General features: G+C 41.1%; 1 protein-coding gene across 4 annotated transcripts in view; it reads right to left on the bottom strand.

Annotated features, from left to right (window-relative positions):
• Positions 1–18,729, bottom strand: part of TMEM241 (transmembrane protein 241) — a 93,172-nt gene that overhangs the window by 31,224 nt on the left and 43,219 nt on the right. For 2 of the 4 annotated variants that reach the window (XM_049829398.1, XM_049829389.1), the window contains exons 14-15: positions 8,226–8,290; positions 4,056–4,813 (exon numbers count right to left, since the gene is read on the bottom strand). The exons of the other annotated variants lie outside the window; for them this stretch is intronic. In XM_049829398.1, coding sequence (XP_049685355.1) covers positions 4,753–4,813; positions 8,226–8,290 — 126 coding nt within the window. In that variant the 3' untranslated portion in view covers positions 4,056–4,752. Of the gene's footprint in view, positions 1–4,055; positions 4,814–8,225; positions 8,291–18,729 lie in introns of those variants that run through there. 4 annotated transcript variants of the gene reach the window in all.

The raw sequence follows: 18,729 nt of genomic DNA on the forward strand, positions 1-18,729 counted from the left end.
AGCCTGTCCCTGTGTCTATCGTCTGGAACAGGATTAAAGTTTCACACTGAGCCTGTTGCCTGGTTCGCAGATGATCTCTTTGAAAGCTGTTTATTCAGCTTCTGCTCTGGGCAAGACAAATTTGCTATGGAGTTTTCCTCAACCCACCATCTCCTTTAGCTTACAGGTGAAACAAAGCTGGAGGAAACCTTTCCTCAGCACTCAGTACAGCTCCTGGCAACTAACTTTTCTACAATACTTAATGAAAGCATCCTTTTCAAAACATGTTCTATGTTGACATCATATTTCTTGAATTCTCCAGATCTTCTTGAGGATGGGAAACAAGAACAGAAATATATATATATACTTATCCACCAACTCAGACATTGGTGTTAAAAAGAGTAATAGTAAATCAGAACTCTATCCCTTACCCCTAGCGTTTTAATAGGTCCATTGCTCTTTTTAAAAAGAATTTAAAAAGCTTTTCCTATTGCTTTTTCCTATGATCACTTACTCTGCAGATTTTCAGCTTCAGTATTAAACTGGTACTGATAAGATTGGCATAGATTCTCTTCCAACATGAGGCACAACAGCCACGCAGCAATAGGCAACAGCAGAATCGCTTCAGTGGTAAGCATCAGGTTCATTTAATTCATTTAATAACATTTTCTGCTGGAAGCTATGTCACAGCTGCCAGATCCAGAAGATTGTTTCGAAATGGCATCTGTGTTTTCTGCATTTTAGTAACCCACTTGTAGTCAACATCCAGCCGCTTTACTATTTCAGTCTTCTTTTGATGGCACTTGGCTTTAAGTAGAGGCTCTTTATCATGAAGGGCAGCAACATGCATCAGTGATGCCTCTGCAGCAGGTAATACAAGCCTTGCCCCAAACCAAGTACTTTGGGAGAAAAAAAAAAAAAAAAAGACATGGAAAATAAAAGAGTAGGCAAGATAAGATCAAAAAGGTATTGCATGATTCAGGACCATCTCTGTCAGAGTGGTTTGATCAAAACCAGTAGGTGTGAAAACGGTGTGATGGGACAGCCTCTAGGGACCTGCTGCCTCTCAGAAAGACCAGCACACTCCTGTCTCTCTCTCTTGTGCCGACACCCAAGAACTGGGGAGCCTTGAGACTGTAAGTTCCTTAAATGATGGTTACTGATAAAACCAGAGGTACTTATACCAGCTGAGCTACAAATCCATTGCTTTGCATTCAGGCATTAATTGGTGTCGTTGCATCTTTGCAACCTAAAGGAACAACTCCTTCCTGAGAGCTGTGTGTTTATCGCTTTGTATCTTTGACTGACTGGAATACAGGTCAATTAGATATAATCGACCCTTGCATATTCCTTCTCTAAATTACTGACCATAACTGTTCACTAGTCTTGCAAGAGCCATCTTCAGCTTGAACTTCTGAGGTTTCCTGCTTCGAAGATCGCTGTAGCAACCCTGAAGTGTGTTTTTTGCCATGTGCTATCCCTCCTTCTGAGGCAGGGCTGAATTAAAGACCAGACCGCTGCTTCCTCAGGAAATCATGAGGTTTGCTCTGGCCCATCCCCTCCAGTTGCCAGCCTCTGCAAGCGGCCAGTACGTGCCTGTCCTCCCCTCCTTTCCCCTCTGCTGGACCAGGGAGTCCAACTGCCGCCTGTCTGTCTCTCTTCTGCCCTGGGTGCCGCTGGTGGAAATGCACCCCTTCCCAGGAGCAGCGGGGATAGCCGGGGTCTTCCCACAGGTGCCCTCCCGTGTCTCACGTGTAGGATTGTATCGCACCCCTGCTCTGAAGTGCCAGCGGAGACGTCATCTTAGGGCTGCAGCTCACCCTTTCCAGGCTAACATCCCCATCCTAGCACTCGCGCTTACAAAGGCACCACTTGTTGCAACAGCCAGACACCCTCCAAAGGGCTCTCTCTCCACAACCTCTTCCCCTACAGCAGGGTGAACCCTCCGTCAGCTCACTGCTGGCAACGCTTGAGCAGCCTTTTGCTCACAGGCTCACAGGCAAATCCCACAGGGGCGGCTGCCACCCCGGTCCCCAGCTCTGTTGTCACCTCTGCCACGGCCTGAGGAAGAAGGAAGCCAGCCCACACCTTTAGTATCTTGAGACAACTCTGAATACACAAAGACAGATTTTGAAAGCCCTGGAGCTCCGCTTCTACCCTACTTCAAGTTTTCAGCAAGACTGATGAGCCTGATGCTGGTCCGCAGGAGTCATCCTCTCCTGAAGCAGGTCAGGTCTGCTCAGAAGGTGCTTTTTCTTCCCAGCCACATCTGACAGAGGAGCCCAACTTCGCTGTTCGCTCTGCTTCCTTGATTTGCTTATCTGGCAATCAATTTAAACCTGCAGTATTTTACTTACACCAAGCAGAGTCTTAGAAACGCAAGCACATTGCGCTAAGGCACAAAAATGAAAGCAGAAGCAAACAGCTCAATATTGTTTAAGATGCATGAAATTAAATAAAAAAAAGTCCTTAAATAAAAAGGACTCACTACACATGGAGATACTAATTCAGCAGCTACAGAGACTGAATTCCCCCAGAGCCCAGACAACATAATGCCTGTTGTAGCCAAACCACCTTCCCGCAGCTGCCCCAAGCATGCCCTCTGCAATTAAAATGCTACAGCAACCCTGGCTGGTGATTTGGCCACTGGCTTTCCGCTGAGACCACCAGCAAGAGAGCAAATGGGTGTTCTGGGTTTTGGTACATTGCTATGAACAGCACAGACAAGAGAGAGGAAGAAAAAAAATCCAGACTGCAGCCTACCCTTGAAAGTTATGCAAAAGAGAGGTACACGATGAGCTTTTCCCACAGCAAAGGTTCTAGCTACAATTGCAAAACCTCAGCTATCACACAGGGACTCTGTCATGAGGCCTCCCAGGGTCACCAGTCACTTCAAAATCAGCAGAAAGGTGACACGGCAAGGATCTTACCGTATTGTCATGAGTGGCTGGCAGAGCTAGTTGCCTGGGGAAAGCCAGCATGCTGCAGCCATCGCTCCCGGCACTGTCTAAATTTACAGACTGGAAGGCCATGAGCGTCCCTGGCTTGCTGTGTCTTGGCTCCCTGGGCGTGAGTACAGGCTCGACTCCCCGTGCCACATGGCTCATGTTGGTTTCAGGACTAGTGCTCAAGTTCAAGTACATGTTTCTTTCATGCTCATCCCTCTGTCCCCCTTTCTTCCCAAACCCGAGTTTTACCACCTGGCAAGAAAATAGCTCACTCCAAACTCAAGCCAGAGTGTGACCCAACATACATGGACAACATTCCGGTATAAACAGACCCTTTGTGATCAATTGGGATAAGCTTAGGTACAATATAGGCCAGAATACTTCTCTGAATTTTCTTTTTTAAATTACAGCATTTTTTTCTGAAAAACAACTAATTTTTACCTAAAACTCTCCAGTCACAGAAATTGACTGCAATTCTTTGTAAAGTTTACCTTCTTTGTTAAACTATGGTGTTTTATTTGAAGTTAAAATGTAGCCATACTTTGAAACACAGCTGGTGGAATTTGTTAGATTGAAGCAGACATGCCCCTGCTGACTGTAGCCTTCTAAAAGCCATGTGTCTTGCCTAGACTAGTCACCTAGTTTCCATCTACAGAGAGATAAGCACCTCCAGAGGGTCTTTCAGTCATATTAACACAGCAATCTATTCAAGAAGAATAATCTCTGTGAGGGCACCTTCTGTTGAAGGAAACTTTCCACGAAGGAAACTTTGTCAAATTAAGGGACTACAATTTAGGAATCTAATGTCATGTGAGACAAGTCCCTCTCCTCATCGAAGATTTGTTATCAAGCTCCTTTTGCCATGTAGACCTTCACCACAACATTATCAGCTCATCATTTAATATTACTTTCACATAGATTGCTTTCCCAGGCACTAATATACCAAGACTAACTTCTAACAGCCCTTAGGCAACCAGAAATGAAATTATTTTAAGAAGTCTTGAGATGAATTGCCTTACACTCTTTATGACTTTCATTCAAGGTTCATAATCTTTGTTGCTTCTTGCAATATTTTAAGAGAAAATCCACTGCTGGGAACAGTACATGTCTCTCCACCCCCTCCAGTTGATAAAAATTTGCAGAGTTCCAGAGAAATCTTGGAGAAAGGGAGAGGAAAAAAAATACACAAAGAGCAATCACTACAGGTACTGAGATTTATTGCTGATTTCCCCATTCTGCAAAGCTGTCAAAGCACCGCAGTTCCAGAAGGGGATTATGTCCAGAAGCCCCATGGCCTCAGTCACCATGCCAGTTCAGACGACGTGACTAGAGACCTGTGTGCGGCAGCTTGCTGCTTACAGAACAGTTGGAGACAAAATCCATCCTTTCTGATCCTGAATTCATGGCAGGATCTGGGCTCTGACATTGTTTGGTACAGCCTGCTGTCAGCTTCCAACAAAGAAACTGGGGGCATCCAGTGGGGAATGCTGCTTTTCCTGAGTTCAGTTCCCTGTGCAAGAAGCTGCTACTGAGAGGTTCTCACACAGAGCCATCAGCATGAGACAGTGCAGTTTTTTCCTTTACCACATCAATCAGAAATAGTTTTTCTTATGGTTTGAGACAAAGGCTCCTAACCATTCTGCCAACTATGCTGCTTTCTTACCAGCACTACTAATAGCATAGTTTTCTTTCTTAATAAAAAAACAATAGGTCTCTTTCCTCATGTTTGGTTGCACTTCTTCATTCCTGCTGCCGCATTTTATTCATGATAGGGTCTCTAGACTGCAAGTCAGCTCTTTTCCAGCTGGTGAGATCTGGTTCCTCTTTATGTGCCTGTCCTTTCAGTGTAAACAAGCAAAGCTTCTCCAACTCCACTGATCACAAGGCTGTAAACAAAGTATACCACAAATTTAGCATCAAGCAAGTCCCTCTACTTGATACAATGCCAAACAGCACAACATTAAGAGAAAGGTATTATTTTGTCTAAACACATTTCAACCTAGAGACAGTAACCCAGGTGATTTTTTCATTCGTCTTGCTAAGAAAAGGCTGAAACCAGGAATGTCTTATTTAACTGATCTCATCAGAAACTACCCTTCCTATATTTTAGGGCTGGTGGTATTCATGTGAAAGTACACAGACAAAAACCAAGACAGAGAAGGTTGCACCTAGTTACAAGAATAGTTGTGCACCCATACACTAGCAAGAATAGAAAAGGAAGGCAAGAGAGTTTGAACCTCATTAAGTTAATGATCCCCCCTTGCAATTTCTGTTTGTGTTCTGTCCTGAAAACTTGTCACTTGACAAAGTCAGGAGGAGATGTAAAGCCTAGATTTTGGGGACTGAGGAAATCAGGAAAACTGGGGAGATCCCACTGGCATAGTGAGGCCAGTAGAAATCCCCACGTTTGCTTCTCTTTGTGAGTAACCTGGCGAAAGAATCTGCCCCAGCCAAAACAGCATATGTCCCCAGGCGCTTCCCTTCCTGTGCTGCTCACAGTGCAGTGGTGGCACTAAAGCTTCTCTCCAAGACTCAGGCTAGAAGCAGGGCTCCAAATCAGGATGAATGGTTTTACAAACAAAACCATTCACTGAAATAAGCTATCAACCCATTCAATCCATGCAATAGTTAATAATCCCCAAATCTCCTCTGCTGTTTATCGTAGCTGACAGTAATATGGTAGGATACTGACTCTTCTCCCCTTTTGTAACACTGCAAAGCTAAGTGTACTGACCTTTCCTCTTAGCCTCATGGCTTAGAGTTAGCTTATGAAACAGAAAAGCTCCTTAACGAACTTTATAAACAAAACAAACTTCTGTTAAGTTCATTTGTAAGAGGGCTTTTTTTTTTCTTGGGAAAAAAAAAGGCATGTAAAGCTGAAGGCTCTCTGGTCTTTAATAGCATTACATTCGCTTAAATCTTAGCTTTGGTGAGCTGTTTTAAAAATCACATAATTGCCCTTGTTCCCGAGAGGAACAAACATTGTATAACAACAGTACACTATCTTACAATTACACAGTAAAAAGCCTTGGAAAGTAGGTGCTACAGACAGGCTGTAGACAGTCCACTGTGGAGACAGAATACTTTTGGGTGTGGAATTACCAACAAGGAGCAAGCTTTTAAAAAAGATCTAAAACATGTGAGTCTGTTCGTATGTAATCACTAACAACCTCTGAGCGCTTTTCTCTGGAGAGGGTTAACCCCTGTGTCCTGCCTGGATTTCAGCTCCAGTATAAACATACCCTCTGTATTAATTCCTTTGGAAGCTAAGGTTGGATAATGTATTCTTTATCCTAAAAAAAAAAAACCCTGACTGTATATAGTAAGACCTAAAACCAACAGAACCTTAGAAATTACTCAATTTTTATTTTTTTTTTTCATTTCTATGTATATGTTGTTTTCTACAACATTTTTAACAGAGACCTTAGAAAAGAAACCTATCTCTGATATATCATTCTAAAAATTAGACTGGCAATTTTGTACAAAAGATAGTAAACTGCACAGCCCTGTTCTGTAAAAATGTGCCTGCATATAAATTGTTCTTTAATATCTTATGGCCTCCACCAGGGAAGAAGAATCCCTTTCTGAAGGGTTTGAAATCTCAGGCATGCATGTGCCCATGCAGCCCAGATTACTAGGCCAACAGAAACTATCATTATAACTTCAAGATGAAGCAGAGAAAAAAACCATGGCTAAATGCCAACCCTTGTTTTACCTTCAATTTACCATCTGGCAAATCCTCCAGCTTCTGTTTATTGTGGGGTGACAGCTAACTGCATTTGCCCATCACTCAGAAATTAACATATGATACTGTCCATGACAACACTGGAGCAACACTAAAAAACTCAGTGATTAATGATCTCATGAGTGCTTTGCAGCCGCTATAATCTGACTAACTACTTCCAGAGTTTTTCTTATAAGCCAAGGCACTGCTGATGCACAAGCAGTAACAGAACTCAAATAAATAAATAAATAAATAAATAAAATACCTTTTTGAATTATGACAAAGCATAACAGTGGCCCAAGGGCTAAAGCAAAGTTTCTTTTAAAGATACAGATGTATTCATCATTTATATTACTTTCAGTGCATATAGGGCATGTAGCACGTGTGCAACTATACAGGTCCATGTGCTTACATTAACAAAGGTACACATGATTTTTTAGTATACGTGTCAGTGAATACATACATATTATAAAAGCCTACCTCTAGCATGCACATGATAGACCTGCACAAACACATGTAAAACATGATGAAAGCAGCAAGTTAATGACCTAGACTGGGAGTGTTGTAGGTGCACTGATATTAGTTTAGCCTCTTACACACATAGGCCACATAAATATATTCCTAGAGCTAAAAAAAATACATGACTCATTTTAGTATTTGAGATGATATGCGCCTAACATACACATGGAGATGCATGTTCACACATATGCATATGGGGCTAGTTTAAACTGAGATTCTCCTTCCTGTAACTTCTTTATCACACCTGGAAAAAGAATATGCTAATTCCATTCAGTGCAGAGCTGAATCATTAGGATGGCAATCAAACCTTAAAGGGAAAAAAATGAAGCTTAAAGCTTTTCAAAAGAAAGCAGATTTTTATTTCCAATAACAAATCCGACCTCAGAGATACACGCCTAACCCCATATTTGGTTGTTATTTGCATGGCAGAAGCATTTAGGAGCATCAGCCATGGGCTGGAATCTCCTTTCACTGGGTGCTATACAAACACAGACCAAGAACATTGTCTCTAACCAAAGGAATTTGCACCCCAAGCCTACCAAAAAAAATCAGGTTAGGTGATTCATAATGTGCGGTCACACATTACAAAATCCAGATACAGCTTTGGGAAAAGTTTATTATCATTATTTTTCTACTATTTTCATTTTATGCATTCACAGTACACAGTGTTAGGGAAATACACTCTATTGGTTAAAAAGATGCTGTCACCAAACCATGACTCCTGTGTTTTATTTCCAATTCCGCCACTAATTTATAGTGTGACTTTGAATGGGTCATTTATTTGCCTATTCCATCCATTTGTCTAGCTGTAAAACATGCTGAGTGAATTGTGGTGAGGCTTAATGTCCAAAATGTCCATGTTCTCCCACAGAGGCAGGAGAAACACTCTTCTATTTGTATTACTGTACTGCATCCATCATTGCACACCTGGTTCTTCTTACATGCAAAATATTACTGGCACTAATAGAACTTGACATTTAAAAAGTACTTCCATATGAAGCACTGTGTGGAAATTCACTTTTACTGTTAATAAAAAAGCTCACGTAGGCACTTACCAAGAAATTGTTAGTACATTGGCAGTCATGACAAAGAAGAACGGTGATAAGCTAGCAGTGATAACCTGTTAAATTGAAAAGGAAAAAAACCAACACTTTGTGAACTTGTGATATCACAAATGAAAACTGAAATACTTTTGCTGAAATTAAATTTCTGCATGTGCAGTCGCATTTTTTTTCCTTTTCTTTTTTTTCCTCTGTTTTCTTAACCATTACATGCAGTACCTAAAATAGATACTCAATGGACAGGAGAAACCCAATGACTTTATGCTAAGCAGCGAGACATTGCTAAACATGATGCTTCCACTCCTGCCCAACCTTCCTCCTGATGGAAGTATAGAGAGTAGTACAGGCACCTCCTTTCCCCTCTGGCCAGTGGGAGGCAGGCCAGAAATAGCACAAAAAGACCCAACAGATAGGGACACAAGAGCTGTGCAGCCAGCTTAGGGCAAGGAACCTGACTGTGGGGTATTGCTGGGAAAGCACATGCAAAACACAGTACTCATTAGGCTGGGAAACCAATGGAGAAAATAGTACGACGGTCACACATCGCAGTTCAATTTTGACTCCTACGGAATGCAGGACACAGCCCAGGCAGGGCAGGGAACCAGAGCAGAGGGTCCCTTATCACACATCCCCGATGGCCTGGCCTGCTGGGCTTGAAAAGCCTTATATTTCTGAGGAGAACGAGAGCTTGAAATGTATTTGTGGCTGTAGAAAAGCCATAAAAAAAAGGCTTATGGGGTAAAGAAAAACAGCGCAACTTCAGTAGGTTTGTATTACAAATCTCTCATTACACCAAGGTGTCCTGGCCAGAGAAGCTAGGGGCAAATTACTTTACATTTTCATAGTACTGATCCCAGAAACAGCTAGATCCTGACATACAACGGTTTGTAACAGATCCCTGCCTCAACAGCTACAGAGCTACCACATCTGCAGCCTATGCACAGTTTTGGAGAGTTTGTTGCCAGATGGATAATGTAAAATGGAAAGAGTTCAGAGAACAGTGACAGAGTCATTAGATGAAGGGATTGATTTTCAGTCAACAGTTAGGATAAGCAATGCCTGCGGGAAAGGAAGACTTCGTAGTGATTTACAAATACTTGGGAAACACATGCACTGAAGAATGAAAGGAACTATTTAGGATAATACAAAATTGCCCAAGGAAAAAGATGAAATTAAGAAATAAAATATTTAAACAATTATCAGCTAACATTTCCTAATCGTTGTTTGTCTAGTTGACTCCCAGGGGAGACAGCAGAAGCTTCATTCCATAATCTATTACTTTTTAAAACACTACTACGTGTCCAGTAGGGAAGCAAATACCATTTTAAAGTAGACTCTGTGCCCCAGAGCTTGCACTAACAGTTTGTTAGTCAATACCCACTACATTTATTATGCCCGCATTTTAAAAGGCAGGGTTCTGAATCTGCTTGCAGTTCAATCAGTGCAGGATCATGAGCAGCAGCAGACAAAGAAGAGATGGCTGTACGTCACTCCTCCAGCCCCACTCTAAGAGTCAGCTGGAGAGGAGACAATAATCTAAAGCTAGCAGCGAGACCATGCAGCGAGAGTGGCAGCAAACACCTCACAGGAGCGGAGGTGCTCGATGGGGACTATACAGCGAGTGCCTCCCCTGGCCTGTTCGGTGATGTTCTCTACTTTAGGGAGATTCAGGCATGCAGATGGTTTTTTTTCTTCCTGGGCATTACCATAAATCACACCCTGACTGTTCTCCATTTGCCTATAGCACACGCGCCTTGCAGAGGGAATGAGGCAGGAGATGGACTTGGTCCAGGAAGGATACCACGAGACTGCAGATCCACTGCATTCCTGCACAGCGATCAAATTGCTGGTATCAATACAACCACAGGCATACCTCCTGATACGAACTATTCATTCATCTGACTTAAGTACTTGCACACTGCCTACCACAGTAGTGTACAACATGGGCAATGCTGTAAAGCTGGAAGCTAACAGGACAAGCGAGCTCCCACTCCAGGGGAAAATCAAAGATATGTATCAGCTCTACCCCTACAGCCTTGTATGTAAACATACAAGCAGACATATGACTAAATAGATGCACCTGAAAGAGACTGACAGAGGACAAGGACAAGTCACAAACTGAGAATTATTCTTCAAAACTCAGGAAGATGATATTGCAACTGTCCACATTCAAGTCACACCTTGACCTGTCTCATAGCCTTTTGCAGCCAGAGAGAGCTGATGCCTACTCCGAACAGTGGAAGTTAACCATTCGGGAGCTGAATCTTTCATGCACTTTACCTAAATACAGCTCCTAGGCTGGATATCCACCAGTTCAAATGCAGCACTCTAAAATACTTCCACATCTTGTTCTAGCAGGCTGGATTCTCCCCTTACACACCTTGCAGCAGTTGCACTGACCTACAAGGAACTATTTCTCATTTTCATCAGTGTGGATGACTGTGAATTAACCGCACTGAGCTTATCTTAGGCTAATGCTAATTTATTACATAAAAATATACAATATTCATTACCGAGCATGTAAACAGGAACTAAAGAAGGATGGCAGCTGTGGTATCTACAGAGCATTCTTTTCTGTAAGCTGTTCTCCTGAAAGAAACTGAAATGCTGTATTTGAGAAGTGACACAAGTTAAAGTTGTGTCACCCACTCCCTTGTAGAGTCTTGTTTATTAGAAACTTGAGAAGAGGCCAACAGCAGAGAAACAGGCATTTAAGAACCCTCCAAAAACAGGCCTTATCAAAAACAATACACCATTCTACTGCAATCATCCCAAACCTCTGCAAAAATGCAGGCTGTAGCCTTTTGGACTATTACTGCAGAACACTGTTGTATTTTTGAAAAATTATGTAAGAGTCTCTCAGTGCCAAAGAGAAACAAAATGTGGGTTGGAAGAGCACATGAAGCAAGCACGTGTAAGGAAAAAAAACCAAAACAAAACAAAAGGAAAAGAAAACACATTGCTGAAATGTCCACCTTTGTTTATCTAAAAGAGGAATACATTTAAAAATGAAAAACAAGTTTTCAGGGAAGCTAACCATATCATTTCTTGCAAGGGAAGAATCTAAAGTCTAGGGACATAGTTCAGAAGGTAATTTTCCTTTAAGTACACTTCAGCATTTTCCTAAGTGTTTTAAGTGCACATTTAGTTTTTAAACTAAAACAACACCTACATTGATGTCCTTTAAAAAAACCAAAACATGCTAAGTACAGTAATCTCTCTTTCTTCACTTTAAAGGTCACAGTTGTCCTCCTAGGCATTCAGATGCCTTAGGAAAAGGCATGAGCTTGCAAGACAAAAGAAAGCAAGTTAAAGGGCAAACTAAGTTAATGATTTCCAAATATATTTTGGTGGTGAATCTTTAAAACTAGAAGGTGGAAAGGAAAATTTTAATTAGCTATAACCAGCATATTTTGAACAAAGGTCCCCAAGATTTTGACATACAGTAACTAATTCTACCAAATGATACAGACTGGATGGTTGAACCCCAACAATTTTAGAAAACATGAATAGCTCAGTGGACTCTGCCTACTTACTTGCTTAAAGGAACTGTGACCAGGCAGTACTGCAAAAGCTATTTTTAAAAACATTCATATTGTGAATATTTCTACAAAATTCTGACACAGCTTTCAGTGATTAGGAAGAAGATCTGAGTGTAGCATCATTTAACAAAATATTTCCATGTGAGCTGAACTCGTTCCTAAGAAATCATTTCAAACCCTTCCTTGCACCAAAAAAAAGGAAAAAAGATTGTGTCTTAAAATAAATCACTCTAAATTAAATGTGTCACTCCATTGTACTGTGAAAACAAGACCCATTTAAAGGAACATTTTATTAACACCTATTTGCCTTGATCTCAACTATTTCTATAGTCCCAATCACTGAGTTATTTACAAGCAATTTTATAAATAAACAAAAATCTTGGCACTTCAGACTGTGTATGCTATCTCAATCAAAACCAGTTCTAGCTCTTTACAATATGTATTAGCATTGAAGGAAGTAAGCATATCCTTGTGATGGATACTTACCTGGGACAAGGTCTGTGCATAAGAGGAGAGTGGGCTGACCTCCTCCACTGCTGGAGGACTCAACTTGCAGAAATTCTTTAGCCCGGCCCAACTTACCCTAGATGAAACAGCTTCTATGGTAATGCAGATAGCCTGCTTGAGCTAGGACTGCAGATCCCACCAGGTAGGAGAAGAAAGATTACAGCAGCATCACCTCAAGCACAGGGAGAATGCTGCAGGACTCCCAGGGCCTGAATAATTAGATAATGAAACAGAACAGATGGGACTTCTTTACATAAATACTGTAGTACAGGGAGTGAACAAGAACCAGGAGAGAAAACAGGGCAACCCAGCCCTGTGGCTGAATTATGCCACAGAGAAGGGTCTTAAAACAGCAGCCCTTTTACAAGTTTGTACCAGAAGTGGGGTTGGACCCATCTAGAAAGGGTGGGACAGCAGAGAAATACAGACTCATTCATCACCTTACAACCTGGTCCCTAAAGACGGAAACGGGGACCTCGGAAAGCTTACGAGATCCCTGCTCCAGTTTCTGAATAGAAGCAACATATTTCAAGGAGACGGTGATAGGAAAGACCTGCTCATTGTAAACATCGAAACAGAAACAGATGAGGCTGAAATCATTGTACCTAATGACCACTGACATGTGAAAGCTCTAGGGTTTGTGCATCAGAGAAATCATGACCATCAAAGATAACTCATCAGAAGTTGATAAGGCATGAACTATGGTGGAGCTTTAAGGAAGGATCACGAGGAGTCACTTAGGCAGAAAAAAGTCTGTGTTTCCTCAGTGGTGAAATGCTTGTCTGAAAGGCTGAGATTGGGGTGGGTACTGCTACACCACAGCCTGGCAAAGCAGAGAGATGTGGGGCTCCACAGTGTTAACCCACAGTCTGAGGTTTCAAACTTCTTCTTGGTTAGAAGAGATTCCCAGATTCAGTTCCCCACAAAAAAGGGTGAAAACTTCAGGTATTCCCATCATTCTGGGAACCAAAGACAGGCCTGGGTGCTATACAACATCCCGCACACTGCTTACATCGTCATTTACATGTAACAAGCCACTCTGAAGGACAACACAGTGCCCAACTTCAGGATCCAAGGAGAAGGAAAACAATTTCACAGGTCTGGAGTTTGTTCCTTATCAGGTTGAATTACCAGCAACAAGAAAAATGACAGCATTGTTGAAGTGCTGGGTAAGAGACCAAGATTCATAAAGCAGAAATATCCCAATGTGTGGAAGAACTCGTTGCATGGTAGGGGCAAATCCAGCACAGAAAATCACCCTTGCACAGGCTAAAAGGAGGCATAGGAAAGAATGTGCTCTCATACACCTGCATTTGTAAATTTGCTTTAGTGATTCATGAGTGGAGGGAGGCACTACTACCATTAGCTTTAAAGAATTCCCAAGGAACTTTGATGGACAGACCACTGCACAACTCATAACATGAATGATCCCCTTCTTTCTCCTAATCACATTATGGTCAGGCAAGAAAAAATGCTCAGGAGAGAAAGCAAAATTTATTTCATAAAAGTAGTTTTTTTAAAAAAAGAAAAAAATTAGAAATTCATTTAGAATTAGAAATTAATTTAGTTTTATAGATAGCAAAATAAAAAATAAAGACTGTTTGGAGAATTCTTTGCTGAAGGACCTTAAGAACAAGCAAGATCCCTGCTGAGCCAGCTTTCCTGTTAGATCTATATCTTGACCACGTAATATCAGAAAATTCTGGTAAGTCTGACATGCGGCTTGAAGATAGGAGCTAACATCCTAAGGGTTCCCACTCCTTGACAAAGCAGAAACTTGGATCCTGGGGGATACAGAAATGCAGGACTCTGCATTCTTTGCTGCCTTGCCTTCTCCACCGATTAGCTGTGGTTATCCCATAGCCTCTACAGTGTCAATTCTCGATCAGTTCAAACCAGCCAGCACTGGCTAGATAAATGCGTCATTCTTGACCAAGCTAGCATTTATCCCTTCCGCCCCTGACTTCACAATTGCTTTAGAGACAGATCTTCAAGCTGCAAAAGCTGGCTGTAGATTTTGAGTATCTAGCATTTCTGAGGTGTTCAGGAACATGTTGTTTATATAGCCAAGAACACGGATGAGGACATTTTCAAAATTTAGATTCTGATTTAATCTTCCTATCTGGAATGGAAAGATATGGGGGATTTAGTCCAGACATGACCATGATTTGTTAGTATTACAACTATACTTGTACATACCATATAAAAAGCGCGTTTCCTCTGATTTACTTTTAAACTGCTAGAAAGTTAAATGTCATAGTTCTTGCTGTAAGTGAACACAGAATACTTTACAAAAAGTTTTCCTTAGTTTGTGTACACAGAGGCAATCCTTGTAACCTCACTTCCCCAAACAGCCAAAACCTCTGTCCTTAGAAAAACGCGTATTTTTTTCCAAAGACAGTGTTTTGAAATGGCTCATCAAGTTCTCTCACTGTTCAAAATAAATCATTCTATTTATCATCAGGTCATCTTCTCAAAACATCAGAAAAAAGCTTCTGATGTACATAACCTTTGTTTTCATTCTACTCATGGAATTAAAGCAATGTCAAGCTTTTTATAGACATAATATTTGTTTTGTCCCTCTTCTGCATGTTTTAACCAGCTGCTAAGATAATCATCAAAAATCGCCAGGGAAATGGATCACTATTAGTGCCACTGAAAACAGCTACATCAAGACAATCCAGTACTACCAAAAAGGCAAAAATTACAGCAGGCAAACATTAGCAACACCACATACTCTTTTGTTTCTTGAGGGAGAGTCACTGAAATAATTTCCCAGATTTCAGAGTTACATCTCTTTTGTATATATGTCTACTTGAGACTAAGCATATGTACATGTGTGCACACAAAATTTTATGTCAGGTATGGAGATCTAGCAAAAATGAAACAAAAATCTTCAGAATAGGAAAAAAGGAACAGTTAATCTTTTAATGCCATCGTCTGCATTCATTAATTCACATGAATTTTCTAAGCTATTGACACCATTCCTCCTTATTTACATACATTTTTCATCTCAGCTGGACTACAAGCCATTTCTATCTAGCTCTCCTCCGCTTTGCTACATCCAAATTTAAAGCAACCAAACATTGCCAGATGGGTAACTTCTCTGCACCTTAACAAGAATACTTTGATTCAGAGAGATCCAGCAGCTACAGAAACAGATGAACAAGGCATTGACTGGGGCAGCCAAATACATGGAAGAACAAGGGACCTGGATCTCCCCTGTCTAAACCCTAACTAAAGTGGTCCAGAGTGCACTCACAAGCCTTTTTGAAATAACCCAGACTTCAGAGGAGAGCTTTGTTGAGCAGGTCCTGACTGTGAACTTTCACAAACTGCAGAAAGTCAGCAATGAACAATGAGAGGCACCAATGATCACCACTAAGCTCACCAACTGTGGAAGGCTGGTGGTAGTCACTGGAAACCTGCCATAAGTTAGTTGGCAGCAAAAACCCCTGCTAAAGATGACAAACATGGTACACGTCCTCCCTCACAAGAAAGATACAATGGGACTAGAACTAAAGTCAAACGCAACCTGATTGCTTGTAAATAGGGCAGGGAAAAATTAAATACAAAGAAAACATGGAGGAAAAAAAATACTGTTTTTCTCCCATGGTCATCAATCAAAATAAAGCACCGTTAACACCTGCAGATACTGTGCACAGGAGATCTCCATCCTGCACAGTATCTAAATGAATCCTGCACGCAGAAACAGACCAAAATCAAACTAGTATTAACTGTTTAATTTCAGGTGAGCTCTGGGGATGATATACCATGGAAATAGAAACCTCTCTGGAAGCTTTCAAGCATATTGCCTATTGCAATGAGAAGGCTTTCCGTGCAATCTGGATCATTTCTAGAAGCTCGAAGGCTCCTTGCAAACCACCCTTAAAGTGCCAAAGCCAATATCTTGTTAAAAGAGATACAGCAAATGCGGGCAAAATTCCTCTGACCAACTCTCCTGTAAAGCCTCCTTCCCCTAGATATTGATTCAGTTGTATTAATCAACACATTGAAACGACCTGTGAGAGTTTTCAACTTTGTTCTGAGGGTCTGTTGTTACCAATCAAAAGGCAAGACAAAATAAGCTGCTTAACCTAATGACTTCAGGTGATAATGCAGCCCCCTGAAGGAGCACTACTAACAAAGCCACCTACAAGGAAGGATTTTAAGCAAAGACACAGCTTTTTCCAAGGATAGGTAATGAAGCTTTAGCTTTGAGCCACCAAAATAATGTTTTTTCCCAGAGGAAACAGCAATGCCATGATCCTGCCTGAAAAGCTGAGCAGCCTAAACAAGGGAAAGAAACAATCCAAAGTGAAATACATTGGGGAAAGGGGGAAAGTAAAACAGGTTTTGCTCTCCATTCTGCTCATTAGTTTAAAGGTAACTTGAGCATGTCTGCTTCGTCACCCTCACAGCCTGACCAAAGTGCAGACACGCCCTAAGGGTTTTCATTCCCTGACAGACTTAAGTGGAGACTGTCAGTCTATGAAATCAGTAGACAGTGCAATAAGTTTGTGCATTACAGCATACATAGGTGCACATTGCTCACAGGTGGACTCTGCTCAGCTCTCCTGAAGGAAGAAAACCCTTTGACCCTCCCAAAACACAGGTTGTTACTTAAAGGATAGCCTGGTGATGCTGGCACCATGGCAACACTGGTACCATGGCAACGGTGACAGAGTCAGCAACTTCGTGATCTACACAGCTTTGATCCAGCCACACGGAAGTTTTACCAGCTGCTGTAAATTTCTTCGAGATCTTTTATTTCATATTTGCCTAAATGCCTGCACAGACCTCCAGCTTCCCTAAAGCACATTCTTCTCAAAGGAGGTTTTGGTCACTCTCTTCTGCCCTTTCCTTATGTTTTATTCCTCTTTATTTTTTTTTGAGCGTTATTAAAACAATAATGGTAAATTCCAGGGGTTTTTTAAGAACTAGTTCCGTGTACTGTGACTCAAAAGCAGCCAGTGTTTAAACACGCCTTAGCAGTCAAATGCCTAATGATAAAACTTAGTTCTAGTGTAAATGAATCTATCCGGTTTTCATAGCAATTAACTCCTGACCCAGCTTAAAATCATCTACATGTTGCATTTAAAACATATGAAAAAAAGAGGGAGAGGGTAGATCAAATGACAAACACAGTGAGCAACCTGTCCTCTAAAATGTTTTCAGAACAGAAGCAGTATAAATGCTGGACTCTAGCAAAATCATCAGATACTTTAAGGTGGGGGGTTTTTTTACCTTACCAATACCCCAAACAATAATCTGTGTATGGCAGAGGAATATTTTTATGTATCAGCTTTTCAACTGCTGTAAGAAAGATTTCTTAATTATCCCTAGTATGCATTTAGAGGGCAGATAATCCTCTGCAATTCTATGCCTAGATACTCGTATGCAGTTCCAGTATTTAGAGAATTAGGTATCCGTCCTCTACTTTCTATCGCATTTATGAAGATTTTTCTCAGGGCTGTTTTTTGTACGTATTTTTCGTTTCCAGGATGTGATGACCAATACAACCAAGATGCTGATCCTGCAAGTGCAAGACTGAAGCAATAGGTGGTTGTATCAGCTTCCTCAAAGACATTCAGCATCCTGTTTTAGCAGATTAATACACTGTCAAGGATTAACGTATAATCCTTTCAGATTAATATGCTACAGTAACTATTTTTTAACCCTGAGCATCACGTGAATGCCAAAAGAACTGATGAATAGTTGTCTAACTTAATCATTCTTTTTTTCCTCATGAGACAAAGGTGGCCAAGCTATTGTTCTTGCACCGTATGCATCTCATTAGCAGTTTGGCTGTGGGAGAGCATGAGCCATTAGGGGATACTGAAGCTGTGGTTACTAGGTCATTCTGGAACCCAGCTGTGTGCCCAGCCCCGTCCTATAATGCAGAAAGGGCTCAAAAAAGCCCATCTGTCTCTTGCCTCTGAATCACTTCTAGAGAACCCTCTGCCTTCACAGCTTTAAGGTACATGGCACCTGTCTTACAGCTCTCAGCCATACAAAGATTTAATGTATAGCTAACTGATAGCCCTTCTGAGTCGTGGCAATACCTTAATTTCCTTGGTTCTGCACTGTCTCTTTCTTTTTTTTAACCTTACAAGATCCACCAAGGAGAAAGATACAGCAATTATTTTATGTTGCAGAGTGTAATTAATAGAATTTGTGTAAGAAAATACTCCTCTTAGAAGAAACAGGACATATCGTCATGTTTACAATGATCAGATGTGAACAAGACAAGACTCTTTTCAGAAAGGCCTATACCTATCAATGTATAAACATGTATCTATATATGCATTCATATATAAACACATACTATATATAGCACAGAAATAGATAAACATACGTCACTGATGAGATAGGGCTGAACTATTACAAGCATGTTCTAACTCATTTTGCTTTCCTACAGAAAGTGAAACATATCCTGAGACTTTTAA

This window comes from Accipiter gentilis, chromosome 2 (genome assembly GCF_929443795.1).
Source record: "Accipiter gentilis chromosome 2, bAccGen1.1, whole genome shotgun sequence".
NCBI classification, from domain to species: Eukaryota; Metazoa; Chordata; class Aves; order Accipitriformes; family Accipitridae; genus Astur; species Astur gentilis.